At 34.7% G+C, this 16,792-nt stretch overlaps 1 protein-coding gene across 1 annotated transcript; it reads right to left on the reverse strand.

The window, feature by feature from the left end:
- Nucleotides 1–2,018: 2,018 nt before the first annotated feature.
- Nucleotides 2,019–8,966, reverse strand: LOC18105802 (ABC transporter A family member 7-like). The gene is made up of 18 exons (XM_024586188.2): nt 8,724–8,966; nt 8,222–8,603; nt 8,063–8,121; nt 7,813–7,957; nt 7,363–7,482; nt 7,148–7,269; nt 6,717–6,866; nt 5,873–6,035; nt 5,671–5,796; nt 5,491–5,574; nt 4,761–5,122; nt 4,158–4,358; nt 3,691–3,800; nt 3,505–3,589; nt 3,065–3,193; nt 2,858–2,963; nt 2,682–2,770; nt 2,019–2,466 (listed from the first exon to the last, which is right to left on the reverse strand). Exons 1-18 carry the CDS (start codon nt 8,805–8,807, stop codon nt 2,167–2,169), a joined length of 2,817 nt encoding a protein of 938 aa, XP_024441956.2. The 5' UTR covers nt 8,808–8,966; the 3' UTR covers nt 2,019–2,166.
- Between the last annotated feature and the right edge of the window lie 7,826 nt (nt 8,967–16,792).

Raw genomic sequence — 16,792 nt, forward strand, 5'->3', positions numbered from 1 at the left:
AATTTATGGTTTCCCTTGCAAGTTTATCCTTCTCCACATATTCTCTCTCCCAATTCCTTCGTTTCTCTCTCAAGCTTCCAACCTTTTTTCTCTCAAACTCTCCCCTAAATTCTTATATTAATGGTGTTTCTTCTTTAGAATCCACCCTTCACGCCCTAAACATACTAATTTTAGAAAAAAAGAAATCACTCAAAGTTAGAAAAAAGATAAAATCTCAAGCTCTCTTTAGGGGCAAAGCTGTATATTAGCACATGATGGAAGGTCAGGTCTTTTAAGCCTAAAAAGCCTCCTAATAAGGAATGACATAAAAAGCAACCACAAAAAAAAATCATCCAAACTCATTAATGAGAATGGAAAATTGGCTACCATCATCAATATCTCTTAAACCTGAAAAACAAGGTGACTAACCATAACTTAAAGAAGTATGGGTATTGGCTAAAACACCTAAGTAATCCAAATATCGATAATATAGTGACCACAAACCAAAGAGATGAGCAAAGGAGTGTAGGATCTATGATTGACAACACACAAAAAAAAGAAAATAAAATTGTTATTGAGATCCTCTGCTCAAGTAGAGGATTTCAATAAAACAAGTGTTCTTGATCCAAAGAAACATTGGAGAGAAGAGATCAAAACGTATTTACAGAACTCTTCACATATAGTTTTAAGATGTTTCAAGTCATTCTCTAGTTTTTTAAAGAAACTAAAGAATTAACTTGGAGATCATAAGTGTAAAACTACTCTAGAATTGTATTGTTTGTATTTAAGGTATGATATTTAGGCTATTATTGATTTGTGATTTAAGTTTGTTGTTGTTGTTGATTCTCAATAATAGTAAACAAAAACTGATTTTTTTATTAAGCACAAATAATTAATAAAGTTGTTCAAGAAAAAACAAAACACATTTTGATTGAAATTGTATAATTGGTTGACATGTTAGATAATATAAAAGTATGATCGGCATTGTTTTGGATAAACAGTGTTATTTATCATATCATATCATTTAAACAATTCAATTTATTGATTTTAGTGTAAATATGATGGGAAAATATTTCTTCATTTGATAAATAAGAAAAATATGGAGACATTGTTTACACCAAGAATAAATATTCATTGCCAAGCACATGAAAACAATAATTATTCACTATTGTACATGAAAACATAAGCTTAAATCAATCAATAATAATATGAATGGCCAAGAATTTCATGATCAAGGGCAAAGAAGACAAGAGAGAGATCAACCAAGAGGAAATTACCGACGACGGGAAGAGAGTCCACATAATCGGTCAAAATGAAGAGATCAATCATAAAAAAAAAGGTTCACGTGATCGACTAAAATAACAGAAAACCCCAAGGTTTATAGTTGTTAATTAGTATTACATAAAAAGTTAGGACTCATATATTCATCACAAAATGAGTTATGTTTTAGTTAGAGTCAATTTTGTATTAGGATCCAACATATGAATTCCTTATTTATTATGGACAATCTATACAAGATTAGGTTTAAGAGGTTAGGAATGACTTTAATAACTTATAACAACACAAATAGAGCCATCCTACTACTTTAAATGATAGTCACGTGATTTCAATGCAATTTAACTTTCTTCTATTTTATTTTACAAGGCTTCAATAAAGTAATGGATTAGGTTTAAGGTCTATTTAACTTAATCAAATCAATAATCACAGTGTCATGTTTTTCTTGTTTCTTCGAAAACAATGGCGTCGCGTGGACCAGCTTTATAATAGACTTCATGAAACAGGGGCGGCTTGTGATATATATGCACGGCTCATCCTCATCAAAAGGGGTTAGCTCTCATTAATGTGGAAATGGACCAGTATGGCAACAAGGTCGTGGGTGAACACGAGCAGCACCACACCCTTTGAATTTTCTAAATTGGGATTAGCTCTCATTAATTCTAGTGATCGTATATTTAATGATTTCCTCCACTAAAGCAAGGTCTGAGTCTCAATGATTACAATTTCTCGGAGAGCACTTCCCCCTTAGACACTCAAAAATATTGAAACTGGGAAACAAAACCAAATATTATTTATGCTCAAAACTTATGTCATATCTACTCACAAATACAGTAGGGCATTACATCTAGAAATAAATCAAATATATGGAAATAGCATGAAAAAATTTGGACAATCAACATGACCATCTAATCATGTAAGCGTGTGGAAATGCTGGGCTGAGTTTGCGACCTTGATGAAGACATCTTCTAAGGTGGTGTCCGACAGACCCCAGGCATAAACCGGGAACCTGCTTTTGGCGACCTCGACTGCTTGGAACACATCTGCAATGCTGATCTCCTCTTTTGGCATCTCAAACTTCTGGGTTCCGGCCATCTGGTACGTTCTTTCAGCGCTGGGGGAGAGGCGCAGAACCATTTGCTCCACCTCACGCTCATCGTTTACGGATGTGGTCATTGTGAACACGTAAGATCCCCCGTACCTTCCCCTCAGCTGTTAAAGCCAGTTTTTAGGAATTTATCAAAAGAAATAAAAAGGAAAATCAGAAATAAGCACAGCTAATCTATCGAAGAAAAAAAAAAGATGGAAAGATGATATATTCTACAGTAAACCTAATGAATATCTGGGTCTCTGTTCTGTACTGCATCTCTGTGCAAAAGAATCATGCGAGATCTCTAAGAAAATACAAATGATTGTCTCGGAGTTACCTCTTTTGGGTTTCCTACGCACTGCAAGCTTCCATCAACAAAAATTCCTAATCTATCACACAGGTACTCTGCCTCTTCCATTGAATGAGCTGAAAACAAGAAATCAAGCATTGTGAGATAAACTGCAAGGTGTAAAATCTCCTTTTTTTAATATTATTATAGAGAGAGAGTAGTACTGGTCAGGATAATTGCTCGGTCTTGCTTCGCACGCTTCACAACATTCCATAAATTGCTTCTTGAAGCTGGATCTAGTCCAGTACTGGGTTCATCCATATAAACAACCTGCAAGATTTCCAAGAATTATGATAAGCAAGAGCATTGAAGGAATACAACCAATCCAAAAAATTCATGCATAAAGGGTTTTGAGAGAGATGGTGACGTACTTTGGGATCTCCAATCAATGATATGGCAACACTAAGCCTTCTCTTCATACCTCCACTGTATTTACCAGCTTTTTTGTCAGCAACCCCTCCGTTAAAAAGGTTGACGCTCCTAAGAGATTCCTCCACTGCCTAGAGAAACAGAATAGTAAAACAAAAAACAGAGACTTAAAACTTTTCCAAATAAGAAGAGCCAGTAAACTAAACCATTGATTCCACTATCCACTGAAAATTCCCCAGCAATAAGATTATAAATTCCACTTCTTAAATTATAGTAGTTAAATTTGTTTCCATTCGAATTTTCTGAGGCAATTTTATGCATTGTAAAGAACAAGGAATAGGGGTACAACAATTTCCATCTGAAAATTCCCCAGCAATTAACTACTTCTTGAAGAAAGTAAATGATCTTTGGCAAGCTAAAAGATGAGATGATAATGGCTTACTCTTTTCAAAGCAGCGCCTCTTAGATTCTTAAGTCTTCCATAAAATAATAAGTGCTCTCTTCCCGTCAGAGTTTCCCATAGGAGGCTAAGAATTGTCCACGAAAAAATAACAGAACAAAAGGTCAGGTTTCCAGCTGAAGATGAAAATGTATTTCTTGAAGAAAACAGAGCCAAGAATTAGCTTACTCATGCTGCGGGCACACGCCCATGCTGGTATAAACCCAATCCATTTCAGTCCGAATGTCTAAGCCCTCAACATATGCTGTCCCCGTGGTTGGCGTTGTGAGCCCAATCATCTAATCAACAAAATAAAGTCAGAGATATAAGTATTTATTTGATTATACTTTCTCAGGAAGACTAGTTAAACCGAAGTTTTTTCCCCGTTAAGAAGAACTCTCAAGAAACTCAATAAATGGCGAAGGAATGACAATGGCCACATAAACCTTTCCCGGGATGGTTATTCGGTCAAGACCTTTCGTGAACATATTTACTATTATAGAACGAGAAGAATGTAAGTGCTTGAAAGCTAGTTCTAATCTTTTTTCTTCTTCTTCTTCTTGTTTAGCGTCAATGACAGAACTATGGTAAACCACACGTAACAAAAAAGTCGGGTCTCTACAATGGAATTACAGTAGCAAGAGCTGTACACTGACCATGCTAATGAAAGAGGTTTTCCCTGCACCATTTGGACCAAGCATGCCGAAGCACTCCCCTCGAGGTACAGCTAGAGATAATCCTCTCACTGCCAATTTTTCTGCATTTCCATCCCTTCCTGGATACACCTTTCTCAGGTTGTCACAGACGATGGAATGACTGGTGGTTGGTTCCAGCAGTAACTGCTCAACCTTCTCCCTCTGCATTCAAAAGGGTGTGCACAAAATTAACATCTACACATGACTGACTATGAGCTATTGACGCAGAAGTATTTGAAGATCAGACGATAGAGTTCCGTATTTGACAAACACGTGAATTGGAGTTCATAAAACACCATCAAGTATTAACACTAGGTCTGCCATGATTAGAGGCATAAGCCATTCCATCTAAAAACTTACTGTTTGATAAATACTCTGATTCTTCTGAAAGAAGAGAAAATCTACTATGGGGGGGAAACTGCAATTGAAACTGAGACTGCAATTTTTTACAGCCAAAACAAACGTATGACGTTTTACATTTCATCCTACAGAATCTACAGAGAGACTTGGGCACTAGCATGAAATGATTACTCGTGATTAAAACTAGATAAAAGGAAATGTTACCTCCTGAATGACATCAGGTTTATCCATATCAACAAAAACTTTAGATCCCTGCCTGCCCATACTAGGCTTCCGAAAAGATGATGGACGCTTCTTCCGAAACTTTTGCAATAAATACTTGGGATTTTTTCCACTTCCAGATGAAAAAACTTGATCCACATAGTATGCTACAAAAAGCAGCGCAAGCCACTCAAGAAGCATGATAATCATCACATCTCTCATCCCATTTTCACTTGCACTCAAATTTCCCCACTTCATGCCATCAGTCCCCATAGAGGTGCCACTGGAAGAATACTCCGCAAACTCATACAAACCACGATATAGAGCAAAACCAGGATATAACTCCATAAAAATGACCCATCCCTCTGTAACAAGAGAAACAATATCCGTAAGAGTAAAGCTGGCGAAGAGTAGAAGCAGACAATATGTAAAACCTAGACAACTATTGCGCATTGACAACCAACAGCAGCAACTGGTGGACAATAAGACTTATAGACCTACATAATAGGTTGCACAGCAAACAATTGATCTACTACCAGTATCTTACATTCACAAAAAGATCACAAATTAAATTATAAACAATCATTAGCCTCCTCACATCTGTTAAATCTCAGATAATGAAACAACTGCATCAGCACATGCAGTAGCATAAAATCCGAACATTGGGTTTCTTTCCCATCAACACCATTAGTAAACTTAAAAGGCCAGTGGTTTCACAGATTCTTCTACTTACTTGGGAATGAAGTATCTTCAACGAAGTTCTGGAAAAGAAAGCCACCTAAAAGCCCAGTTCCAAAGACACATATATAGCCTACAACTGTAATCATCAAGTTCAACTGTCAGGAACAAGAAAACCAGGTGATATTAAAAGTAAATGTCGTTTAACAAACAAATCAAACAGCTAGCATCAAACCTGTAGCAGTCTTGACGTTCGAAAAGAATGCGGAGGCTAGAAACGCCAAGGAAATTTGCAGGTTTATATAGAGAAAATAGAACACAAATTGGATGGAGTAGTCGTTCAGTGTGAAGAATTTCAAACCTGCAAAATTAGCCATGTTAGTAACTTGAAGCAAAGGCAAAAATTAGAAAGCATTGAGGATTGGAGTAATGCCTACCTACTAGTGAGCCGAATGCCACAAAAACGAACATGTATAGTGCAGATATAACAAGAAAATACATGTAAGAAATCATCCAATAAGGCCCGTCTCCAAGCCCATGCATTTTCATCATGATTCGTAGTTTTTCTTGTTTCTCGTAAACCAGCGCTGTCAACACCACCTATAACAAAATAAATTAAGATCAGATTACTTCAGGAAAATGTACATACAAGTAAACGCTATTTTCATAATCCATCCATGATATTAGGTAACAAATGCATGTCCATATTTGATCATTCTATCATTGAACAAAACCAGGGTAAGGTGGTATTGTATTTGCAAAGATCCACGATTTAAAATGTATTATAGACAACAGAATCACGAATCTGGGATATATTTCCAAGCCATTAACCTCTAAATGAAACTTTCAAAATGAAATTCTAAGTTAAAGCTCACATTAAGGATGTGGCATTTGTTGGAAGAAAAGCCATGCAAACAAAAGAATCTATGTATCATTTCATCACTACGAGTTCATGACTACTACATGTCCCACCATGGGACAATTTTAACCTGATAGATCAAATGTTTTTGCTCATATGAAGTCTTTCAACTTTACATGGATTAAAATGCTTCCTGTCAGAAATTGGTTATCATTTTCAAAGGAGGAAACTGAACTGGACAAAGTTATGTTAATTAAAATATCAGACTTGTCATGATCAAATACAATAATCCTCAGCTATTTCTAACCCATTTTGCCAACAAAGTTAGTTGTGTCGGACTGGTATGGTTTGAGCAAAAATTTCAAGAAAAATGTAGCCCTCAAAATAAATAAATGCTGACATGCAATGGATGATATGCTTACAGGAAATAGCTGTATGACAACCCATGTAAAGAAGAGAGTGCCAAGAAGAGATGCGATATCCAGCTTCTGCTTCGTTGCAGGTTTAGGCATTTCTTTGATAAACTCTAATTCCATTCTTCCTTGAAACAACTGAAGGTAGGCATTTGATACCTGTGAAGATAGAAACATCAGCTTGTATCATTGTTTGATGAGAATGATATAAAGCTCAGAAACGATGGAAAATAAATATAAAAACCAGGGCATGGAAAAAATGAAATCCCATAACAGTTGCTGTGAATGGTTCCAAGTCCAGAAAGAAGATGCATAATTTAGATTAAACAAAAATCCTATAAAGAGTGCAAACTCTTGGACACATTATATACACAAATAAAGCCTTTTTCTTTGAGGGAAAACAGATTTAATAGAGTAAGCACTACAGGTACTCAGCATACCAGATTTACTGCACGTGGTAACCGCACCAAGTAGTATTGTCCATCAACAGTATCCTTATTTGTGGCATTGTACCACACGCTCACATTAAAAGTATTGGCGTTGGAGTTCAAGAAATCATAGGCTGCAGAAAGAACGAAGTAGTTAGATTTCTCAAAGCATAGGACTGCTGTAATGACACGCTAGGTATATATATATAGAAATCAGGAAGACCAACCTCCAAGTATCTCGTTGTACTGCCTCTCTGCATTTCCTTTTTTATAGCCCCTGAATATCTGGTCGTTTATCTCTGAAGTACTATTGCGCCACAAGCTCAGACTTGGAACACATACTGTCTCTGTATTTTAAGACAATAAGGGAGTAAACAAGAATCAGAATCTCACATGAAAATAATCTTTTGTACTTGTAAGAGAACGAGGCATTGCTCCATAATCTTGTGTTTTTTCGTGCATTACTACAAAATAATTTGGTGTTTCGTTGTACTGGTTTGCTAAAACTCATTCCCAACAAAGAAATTAAAAAAAAAGTTGATTGGATGAACCTAAAAGTTATAATTAATGATCTTATCATGTATCTCCTTCAGTGACAATTAGAATCTCCATGTTCCAGCAATACTCTCAAAATAACATGCAGGATTTTCAGCTAAGCGATAGTAAATTTATAGTACCCTTTACGAAGTTGAAGGATGGCGACTGAGAAACAGAAACATTGGCTGTAGAATTCGATGTGCACTGGCTTTGAATGTTATAGAGAGAATCCTCGAAGAAAGCAGGATCAAGAAAACTATCCTGTCTAGTTTCCGAATCTGAACCCTGAAACATTTTGGAGAAATTCAGGAGCATTTATTAAAATAGTCAAAGGGAGCAAGATGAAGAATTTATATCAAAATGAAGCAGCAGGAATTAAAAACAACTAACCAGCACACTGTTAGTGGAATTAAGAGGGGAAGGAGGTGAGAACATACTCGCAGCCAGACCTATAAAAATAAAAATTACAATACAAAAATAAGATTAAGATGAAATATTATTCGATTATTCATTTCCATGGCAGGAAAAACAATAAAGAAGAAAACAAACTTTGTCCAAGTGTCTGATTAGTTCCAGTGATAAAAACAGTAACAGGGCAGTTCCCAGTTTGTCTGCAAGACTCGTCAGGCAAATCTGTAAAAGGATCAGAAGCACTTCTGACGGCACGATATTGAGGAGCTGGAACCTGTAACAAGGGAGGCCACTTGAGTGGACTAGGAACAGGACAGTTAGGCGATTGATCCAAATCTGAGAATTGTAAACCACAGACTGTCTCGCATGTCCCATCTCCATTAGTATCAATACACTGACAACCACACTTGCTACTTTTTTTGTTTAGTTGATTGTCAACCAGTGTTTGAGTGATAACAAGGAGTATACACAGCACAAATGGAAAGGAAATTAGCCTGCAATTCGCACTAATGTTTCGTTTCTGCAAAACAAACAAGCAAGCACTGCGTAAAAACCATTGCCTTTTGGTTTTGAAAGGAAAGGAGAGGAAGGAAATATGTTATGAACAAATTAAAGTAGATTTGTATATATACTAACTCACCTGATAAGTTAAGTTCTTTCTAAGCAGAGCATCAGCTTGAGTCCAGAATGCTGCTGTGTGAGGTGATGAATCCAAATCCGCCATTAGAAATAACCAAAACCAAGCTTTTATCTTATTTCCCGCCAAGAAAGAAACCTTCCCTTGTTTTCTTTTACCTTGTTTGGCTTGGCTATGAACCGATCACCAGAAGATAACAGCAGAATGAAAATGGCAACGGTTATGTCACAGCTAAGCTTTATATAAAAATGGAGCTGCTGAGCTCTTCCATTTAACAGTGTTGCGTTTTTGGCAATATAATATTTTGGATTACCGGAAGGTTAAGGTGGTGGTTTTTTAAAATATTTTTTTTGTTTAAAAATATTAATTTCTTATTTTTATTTTTTTGATATTAACGTGTTAAAACAATGAAAGAAATTAATTTAATATAAAACAAAATATTAAAAACAATTTTCAAAGAAAAAAAACAAACAAACTCGACGGGATTGGCAATGGAAGGGGGCTCTTTTGACTTTGACTACCACTAATAATTAAAAACTTTGGATTTGAGGGCGGCCCCCCATCCTTGCTTGCCACCGAAACTGCCCTTCGTTTGAATTGTCCGTAATGCCCCTCACGCGTTTTAACCGTCCAGCGCTGTTGACGTGCAATGTCGAAAGTACCCCCGTAGCTTACTCTAAGGAGCACTGAACTGCGTGGAGCTCGGATTTTAAGGTTTGAGAATTAAATGATCAAAGGCGGCAAGAAGATGCTTGAAGACATTGGACGTTGGGTCAAAAGCGTTGTGTCGGGATTTTTAATATAATAATTGAGAGACGGTTATCCATGGGGAATGGGTCCATATTTTCTTCGCAGGGGTGACCGATGGGCATTCCCAATAATTATTTTTAATTTATCAAACTCATACCCTAATTTATATATTAATTAAAACTAAATTATCTGTTAGATGATTCAAAGATCCACCCCTGCATTAGAGTAGTCAATTTAAAAAGAATATATTTCTCTAAAATTCAAGAAATCAATATATATAAACACCTTCTTGACCATCAACTTAAATCCTTAAAGTTATTTATAATGATTTAAGACAAATAGCTCTGATAGGTATTAAATGATTCAGGTTTTTTAATTTCACAGTTCTTGAATTGGAGGTGTGAATTATAGTAGCTACATGTCCGGATGCAAGCGTGTTTTATAAAAATTTAAAAAAAATTATTTAAAATTAATTTTTTATATATTTTTAGATCGTTTTTAATATATTGATATTAAAATAAATTAAAAAAAACAATATTTTCATATATTGCTACCTAACAAAAGGGGGCAAAAAGAATTACTAGGAAGTAAACATGGGAAGAATATTTCTAATACAGACAATTAAGTATATTTGAAAAAGTCAATCCATCTCCATTGAAGTACACTTGTCAGAAGCTTAATGATATTAGTCATGGAAAATGTCTGAACCGTTGGAAAAATATTAAGGTAGAGACAAGGCCAAGATAACCGCAATTTGTCTCATAAATTTAATAAATAAATAAAAAGATATTTTCCAAGTCAAGGATCAAAGCTAGAGAAAGATATTTATACTACTATATATTATGTCGTGATGACTTTTCAATTACAAGAGAAATAAAATTAAGTTGAAAACCTTATTAATTAATTTCTGAGAAAGCCTTACAGGTGATTAATGAAATGTTCCTGAAACGAAGCAGCAATTCACAAATCATTGACCATCCAAAAGATTAAGCACAAATTAATTATTCCATGGTTTGAATTTGAAATGTTCTTACACAATAACTCGGTTGCTTCATTAATTCCTCCACATTTTTTTAATCGTTACTTACTCTAGGAGACAACGAACGATCAGTTCGAATATATATATATAAAAAAGATTGAAAGACTGAATCCATATAGTTCCAACAACATTTTATAATAATATTAATATTATAGTATATTACATATTAAAGACTGCAGATATTTAGAAAAGATTTATTATTCTTATGTTGTAATCTCTACATTAATTATTGTGCATTGCCCTACATACACACATAGAAAATATTGGTTAACTAATAGGTTAAGCCTTCTATTATTCTCAACTTGGTATCAGAGTCATTAAACTTTAAAACTATATTTACTTCTCTCCAATGGACTTTTTATCCCAGCCTACAGTGCAAACTTCTTCTTCTCTCTCTGCTTTGAAAGCTTTCTCTATTGCTGTCGTGAATCCGGGTGATGATTTGGTCACTATATTTATGCAAAAAACAAAGACATTGTTTAACAAATTGGCCACTGCTAGCCGACCAGTTTCACTAGAGGACTTCAATTTGTATTTATTTCGTGGTCTTCGGAGTGAGTTCAAGGACTTGGTAAGAACTCTCGTGACCAAGGCAGAACCTTTTTTGTAACCTGAGCTTCATAGTCATTTTCTTACTCATGAGTTCCTTCACAAGACCTCTCTTCACTCTATGAGTGTTGTTGCCACTGCTTTTTTACTGCCTATGTCAACTCATCCACCATCAGCTCATGGTGCTCAACGTCAACCCTCTAGTTCATATAACAGCAATTATAATTTTAGTTGTGGTAGGGAATGATCTCGTAGAGGCTGGCGTAACAATTATAACAGCAACTATAACAACACTAATGTATGGTCTGATTTTCGAGGTTTTTATAGCTCTTCAAGCAACAACTGGAGGCAGGGTAATTGGTAACAAAACCAACAAAATAATAGCTCTTCATAGTGGTCTAATGTCTCGTGCTAGCTATGTCAAACCTTCAATCATTCAGCCCCTCATTGTTCTCAACTTCAAAGTCATGGACAACAGCCTAATGTCAATCTTGTGCTCAATAATGTTGTCTCAACAAATTATGTGGATTGGTTTCCCGACACTAGTGCAAATCAACACGTCACACCTGATCTTGCAAATCTGACAGGGTTCAAACCATATCTCGGTAATGATCATTTTCATGTTAGTGATGGCAAGGGCTTTTTCATATTTAATATTAGACATACTAAGTTACATACACTAAAACAGACCTTCACTTTACCTAACGTTCTCCATGTACCACATATTCAAAAGTCATTGTTTTCTGTTCAGAAACTTTTCCTTAATAATAATATTTATTTTCAATTTCACTCTTTTGTGTTTTATATTAAGGATGTCAACACCAAGGCACTGATCCTTTCCGGTCAGAGTAAAGATGGTCTCTATGTTTTGTCTGAGTCTTCTGCCATGTTAATTTCTCAAGTTTATTGGTCTCTTTGCATCTCTACTTCTGCTAACCTATAACATCATCAATTGGGTCATCCTACTTCCTATATTTTCATTTTATTAGAATCAAGAAATAAAAGTGCTTATACCTTTAGATGTTTTCAATTTTAATTTGAAGCTTGTCTGTTAGAAAAGTCATCGTATATGTTGTTGGGACCTATGGGCCACAAAATTTTTGTTCTTATTGACTTAATATTTAGTGATGTTTAAGGCTCTACTCCTCTTTTTTCTTCTAATGTTTTTGTTATTTTGTTATTTTTGTTGATGCGCATACAAAATATATATGATATTATTCTTTTGTTGTGAAGTCTCGTGTCTTCTTTGTTTTTCATCAATTTCAAACCTTGGTTGAGCTCTAATTTTTGCTAAAAAATAAATCTGTTCAGATTGATTTAGGTGGTGAATACCACAAGTTACATATTTTATTTCAGACAATTGGTATTCATCATTGTTTAATTTATCTTCATACTCATGACCAAAATGGCATAGTTGAATGCCGTCATAGGCATATTGTAGAAATTGGTCTTGCTCTTTTTGGCCAGTGTAAAGCACCATTATGGTTTTGGAATTATGCTTTTGAAACCTTGGTTTATCTTATCAATCGCATGCCTACTCTTGTCCTCGATAATAGGTCCCCTTTTGACTGTCTTTTTAAACGTTCTTCTAATTATGATTTTTTGCATATATTTGGGTGTCTTTATTTTTCTTTTTTGAATCCATATCATAATCAAAAATTAGATTTTTGTTCCTCTCCATGTGTGTTTTAGACTATAGCTCCTCTTATCTAGGTTATCGTTGTCTTGACCTCGCATCTCAATGAATTTATATTTCTTGTCATACCTGTTTTCATGAACAAGTGTTTTCTTTTGATAAATATGAAAGGATTGCACAACCAGCCCTTATTCCCTCTCTTAAAAATTCTATCAATTTGCCCAATTTCCTCGCCTCATAAATTTTTCACAATCCTACACTTGTAGCTTTTTAGCCTTCCGTTTCTGCCACCTCACAAAAGCCCATTATCTTGTTTTAACATCACCACATACATGTTTCTCTAATAATCATACTACATGTACAAGTTCGCCCTCTTCTAAATTACAACATGATAGGTCTACTGTTGTTGGTTGTCTCAGGTCTCCCGTTGTTAGTTCTCTAATGTTTGATAATGATGCCTCTGTTGCAACCTCTACCTCTCGGTTTGCCTCTACTACTAGATTAAATTTGGTTGTTGACCTTTCTTCTTATTCATTACAGCATCATCAGAGTTCGGCTCTCCTTGCCTCGTCGTCATCATCATATAGTTCTTTGTCCACGGTTCCCAAAGACAGTCAATCTGACTGCTTCTTTAGCCTTCTCTAACAGTCATAAATCTTAGAAAGTCTCTAGTCTTACCTATAAACCACTTACTTTTTCTAGTGCTGACAGGTATGAGGCTTGGCGAGATGCTATAAAGGTTGAAATCCAGGCGTTGCGTTCCAACAACACTTGGTCCTTAGTTCATTTTCATCATTCGATGAATGTTGTTAGTTGTCATTAGGTATATAAGATCAAGCGTTGTGTCGACGGCAACATTGACTGCTATAAAGCTCAGTCAGTTGCTAGAGGTTTTAGTCAGCAGGATGATATTGATTACTTTGAAAATTTTAATCTTGTTGTTAAGGAAGTCACTGTTCGGTTAATTTTCACAGTTGTGGTGTCACATGGTTGGAAAATTAATCAACTTGATATTCATAATGTCTTTCTCAATAGGACACTTGATGAAGAGGTCTATATGCAACAACCTTTAGGTTTTGTTAATTTTTCTAGTGCTGACAGGTATGAGGCTTGGTGAGATGCTATTAAGGTTGAAATCTAGGCATTGCGTTCCAACAAAACTTGGTCCTTAGTTCATTTTCATCATTCGATGAATGTTGTTAGTTGTCATTAGGTATATAAGATCAAGCGTTGTGTCGACGGCAACATTGACTGCTATAAAGCTCGATCAGTTGCTAGAGGTTTTAGTCAGCAGGAAGGTATTGATTACTTTGAAACTTTTAATCCTGTTGTTAAGGAAGTCACTGTTCTGTTAATTTTCACAGTTGTGGTGTCACATGGTTAGAAAATTAATCAACTTGATATTCATAATGTCTTTCTCAATATGACACTTGATGAAGAGGTCTATATGCAACAACCTTTAGGTTTTGTTAATTCTAATCTCTCTTTTCATGTGTGTCAGTTGTATAAATTCTTATATGGCTTAAAATAAGATCCTTGGGCATGGTACACTCGACTTAGTGATTATCTTTTCTCTATTGGCTTTCATGCTTATAAAGTTGACACATTATTATTCATTTTATTTGTGGGTGATGATATTTTTTATCTTTTGGTTTACGTTGATGATATTTTGTTAACTGGTAGCAATTCAGTCTTGGTTCACCGATTGATTTAGTTGCTGAGCTTGGAGTTTAAGCTTTGAAATTTAGGAGTTGTTCATTATTTTTTAGGCATTGAGGTTCATCCTACTACTATGAGTATCATGCTATAGCAAGATAAGTATATTCTTGACATTCTTCACCGGGCAAGTATGTCTTCTTGCAGGCCTGTTGATACTCTTATTTCTATATCAAAGGTTGATAAAGTGTCTGATTGTTTGTTTTCTGACCCTACATGTTTTCGATAAATTGTTAGTTTTCTTCAATATCTCACTTTTACAAGACCATGCATTTGTTTTGCTATTAACAAAGTCTTTCAGTATATGCATGCTCCTGCAAATACATATTGGGTTGTCGTTAAACATATTCTGCGTTATCTTAAGGGTACAGTTTCCTTTGGTCTTCATATTACTCGTAGCTCTTCATTTTCCTTGCATGGTTTTACAGATGTTGATTGGGATGGTAGTGTTGATGATCATAAATCTACGAGTGGCTATTTTGTTTTCTTTGGACATACATCGATATCTTAGAAGGCAGGGAAACAATGCACCATGGCTCGTTATTCTACCGAGGCTGAGTATAAAGCCTTAGTCTATGGCACTTCTGAGGTCATATATATGGATTCAATATTTATTGTCAGATCTACAGATTACTCCTTTTGTTCCTATGATTTGGTGTGATAATCTGGGTGCTACTTATTTGTCTGCCAAACCTATCTTTCATGCTCGTACTAAGCATGATGAGGTTGATTAATATTTTATACGTGACAAAGTTGCTGAAAAGGTCATTCAAGTTCTCTTTATTTCTTCCAAGGATTAGCTTACATATGTTCTTACAAAACCCCTCTCAACTGCTTCTTTTACTGTTTTTAGGTTCAAGCTTTGGGTTAAATATCCACCCTCAGCTTGAGGGGGTGTGTTATAGTATATTACGTATTAAAGGCTTGTATATATTTAGAAAAGATTTATTATTCTTGTATTGTAATCTTTACATTAACTATTATATATTACCCTACATATATAAGTAGAAAATATTGGTTAACTAATGGGTTAAACCTCCTATTATTCTCAACTATCAAGTATAGATAAGAATGTTGCTGCTTAGAAACTCCCTTTCAGATGCATGACTAACTTATTGATTAAATAAACTGTGTAAGATCTAGAAATGAATTAACAAAGTAAATTATTATTTCATTTGATTTTGAGCTGCAGGTGGAAGGGAAATTTCGTTGATTCAGGAGTTCGAATTTTTAAATTTAAAGGCAAACAACAGGGAGGAAAATAAAGTTTTGTTGGTGTGTCTACCTAAGGAACCTATGGATTATTCAACAGCTTGATATCCATTGACTGTGAGAGAAACTTCATAGATAAACCTGGTTTTAACGCTAGAAACTCACAGTTTGTTCTGGTGGAGGACTCAAGATTTTATTTTATTTTTTCTTAATTAATTGTCACCGTCAACGAAACACCGTTTTCTGCTAAACTAGTAGAAAAAATAAATTTGAATAAAGTTCTGTGGTCTTGATTTCCAGCTGACAACAAACATAGAATACATTGTCCGTAGTACGTCCGCAGAGGTCACCAACATCTGAGGCCACCTCTGGACTTTCTGCGTAACTGCCACCCGCTTCCCAACTTCGGCTGACCCTAATCGCACACAAGCAGCAAAAGCAGTAACATGAGTGACATCGTTAGTTTCGGAATTCATTTGTTTTTTTGTTTAAAAAAATATTAAAAAATATTTTATTTTAGTTTTTTAAAATTTATTTACAATATTAATACAAAAAAATATATTAAAATATTAAAAAATATTATCTAAACTATAAAAATATATGATTCTGCTCCGACTGATCAACTAACCTAGCTAGTCGATTAATCTAGTGAACCACTTAATGAAATGAATAATTAAAATCACTACTATTTCAATTGATTAATCAAATTGGTTGATTGATTAACGCTAGTTTCTAGATATTTTTTTTCTCGAGGCTGGGAACTGCTCTTCTACTTTTACACAAACATGTCATGTTTTGCAATATTTTTCAACATTAGTTATTCAACAACACATAACAACTAATTATGAAAGAATTTTGAACTATGATATCAACCAACATAGACAGAAGCAAAAATAATTCTTAATTAAATCAAAGTAAGACCAGTACTATCTAAAGTCTTATTCTTGTCCATCTATTTTTTTGTCATAAAAAGACAATTATATATCTAGCTAATAATAATATAATTTGTTACAAATTAAAACATTTAAATATTAAGAGTATTGTATAATTAATACACGATATCTAAAATATTTAATTTTTATTTATTTATATCTCACTTGTGCTATTTATAAAAATTATACTAGAAATCTTATTAATATTGAATAGAAAAATAAAATAAAAAAACTATCC

The sequence above is a fragment of the Populus trichocarpa genome, chromosome 15 (genome assembly GCF_000002775.5).
Source record: "Populus trichocarpa isolate Nisqually-1 chromosome 15, P.trichocarpa_v4.1, whole genome shotgun sequence".
Lineage (NCBI taxonomy): Eukaryota > Viridiplantae > Streptophyta > Magnoliopsida > Malpighiales > Salicaceae > Populus > Populus trichocarpa.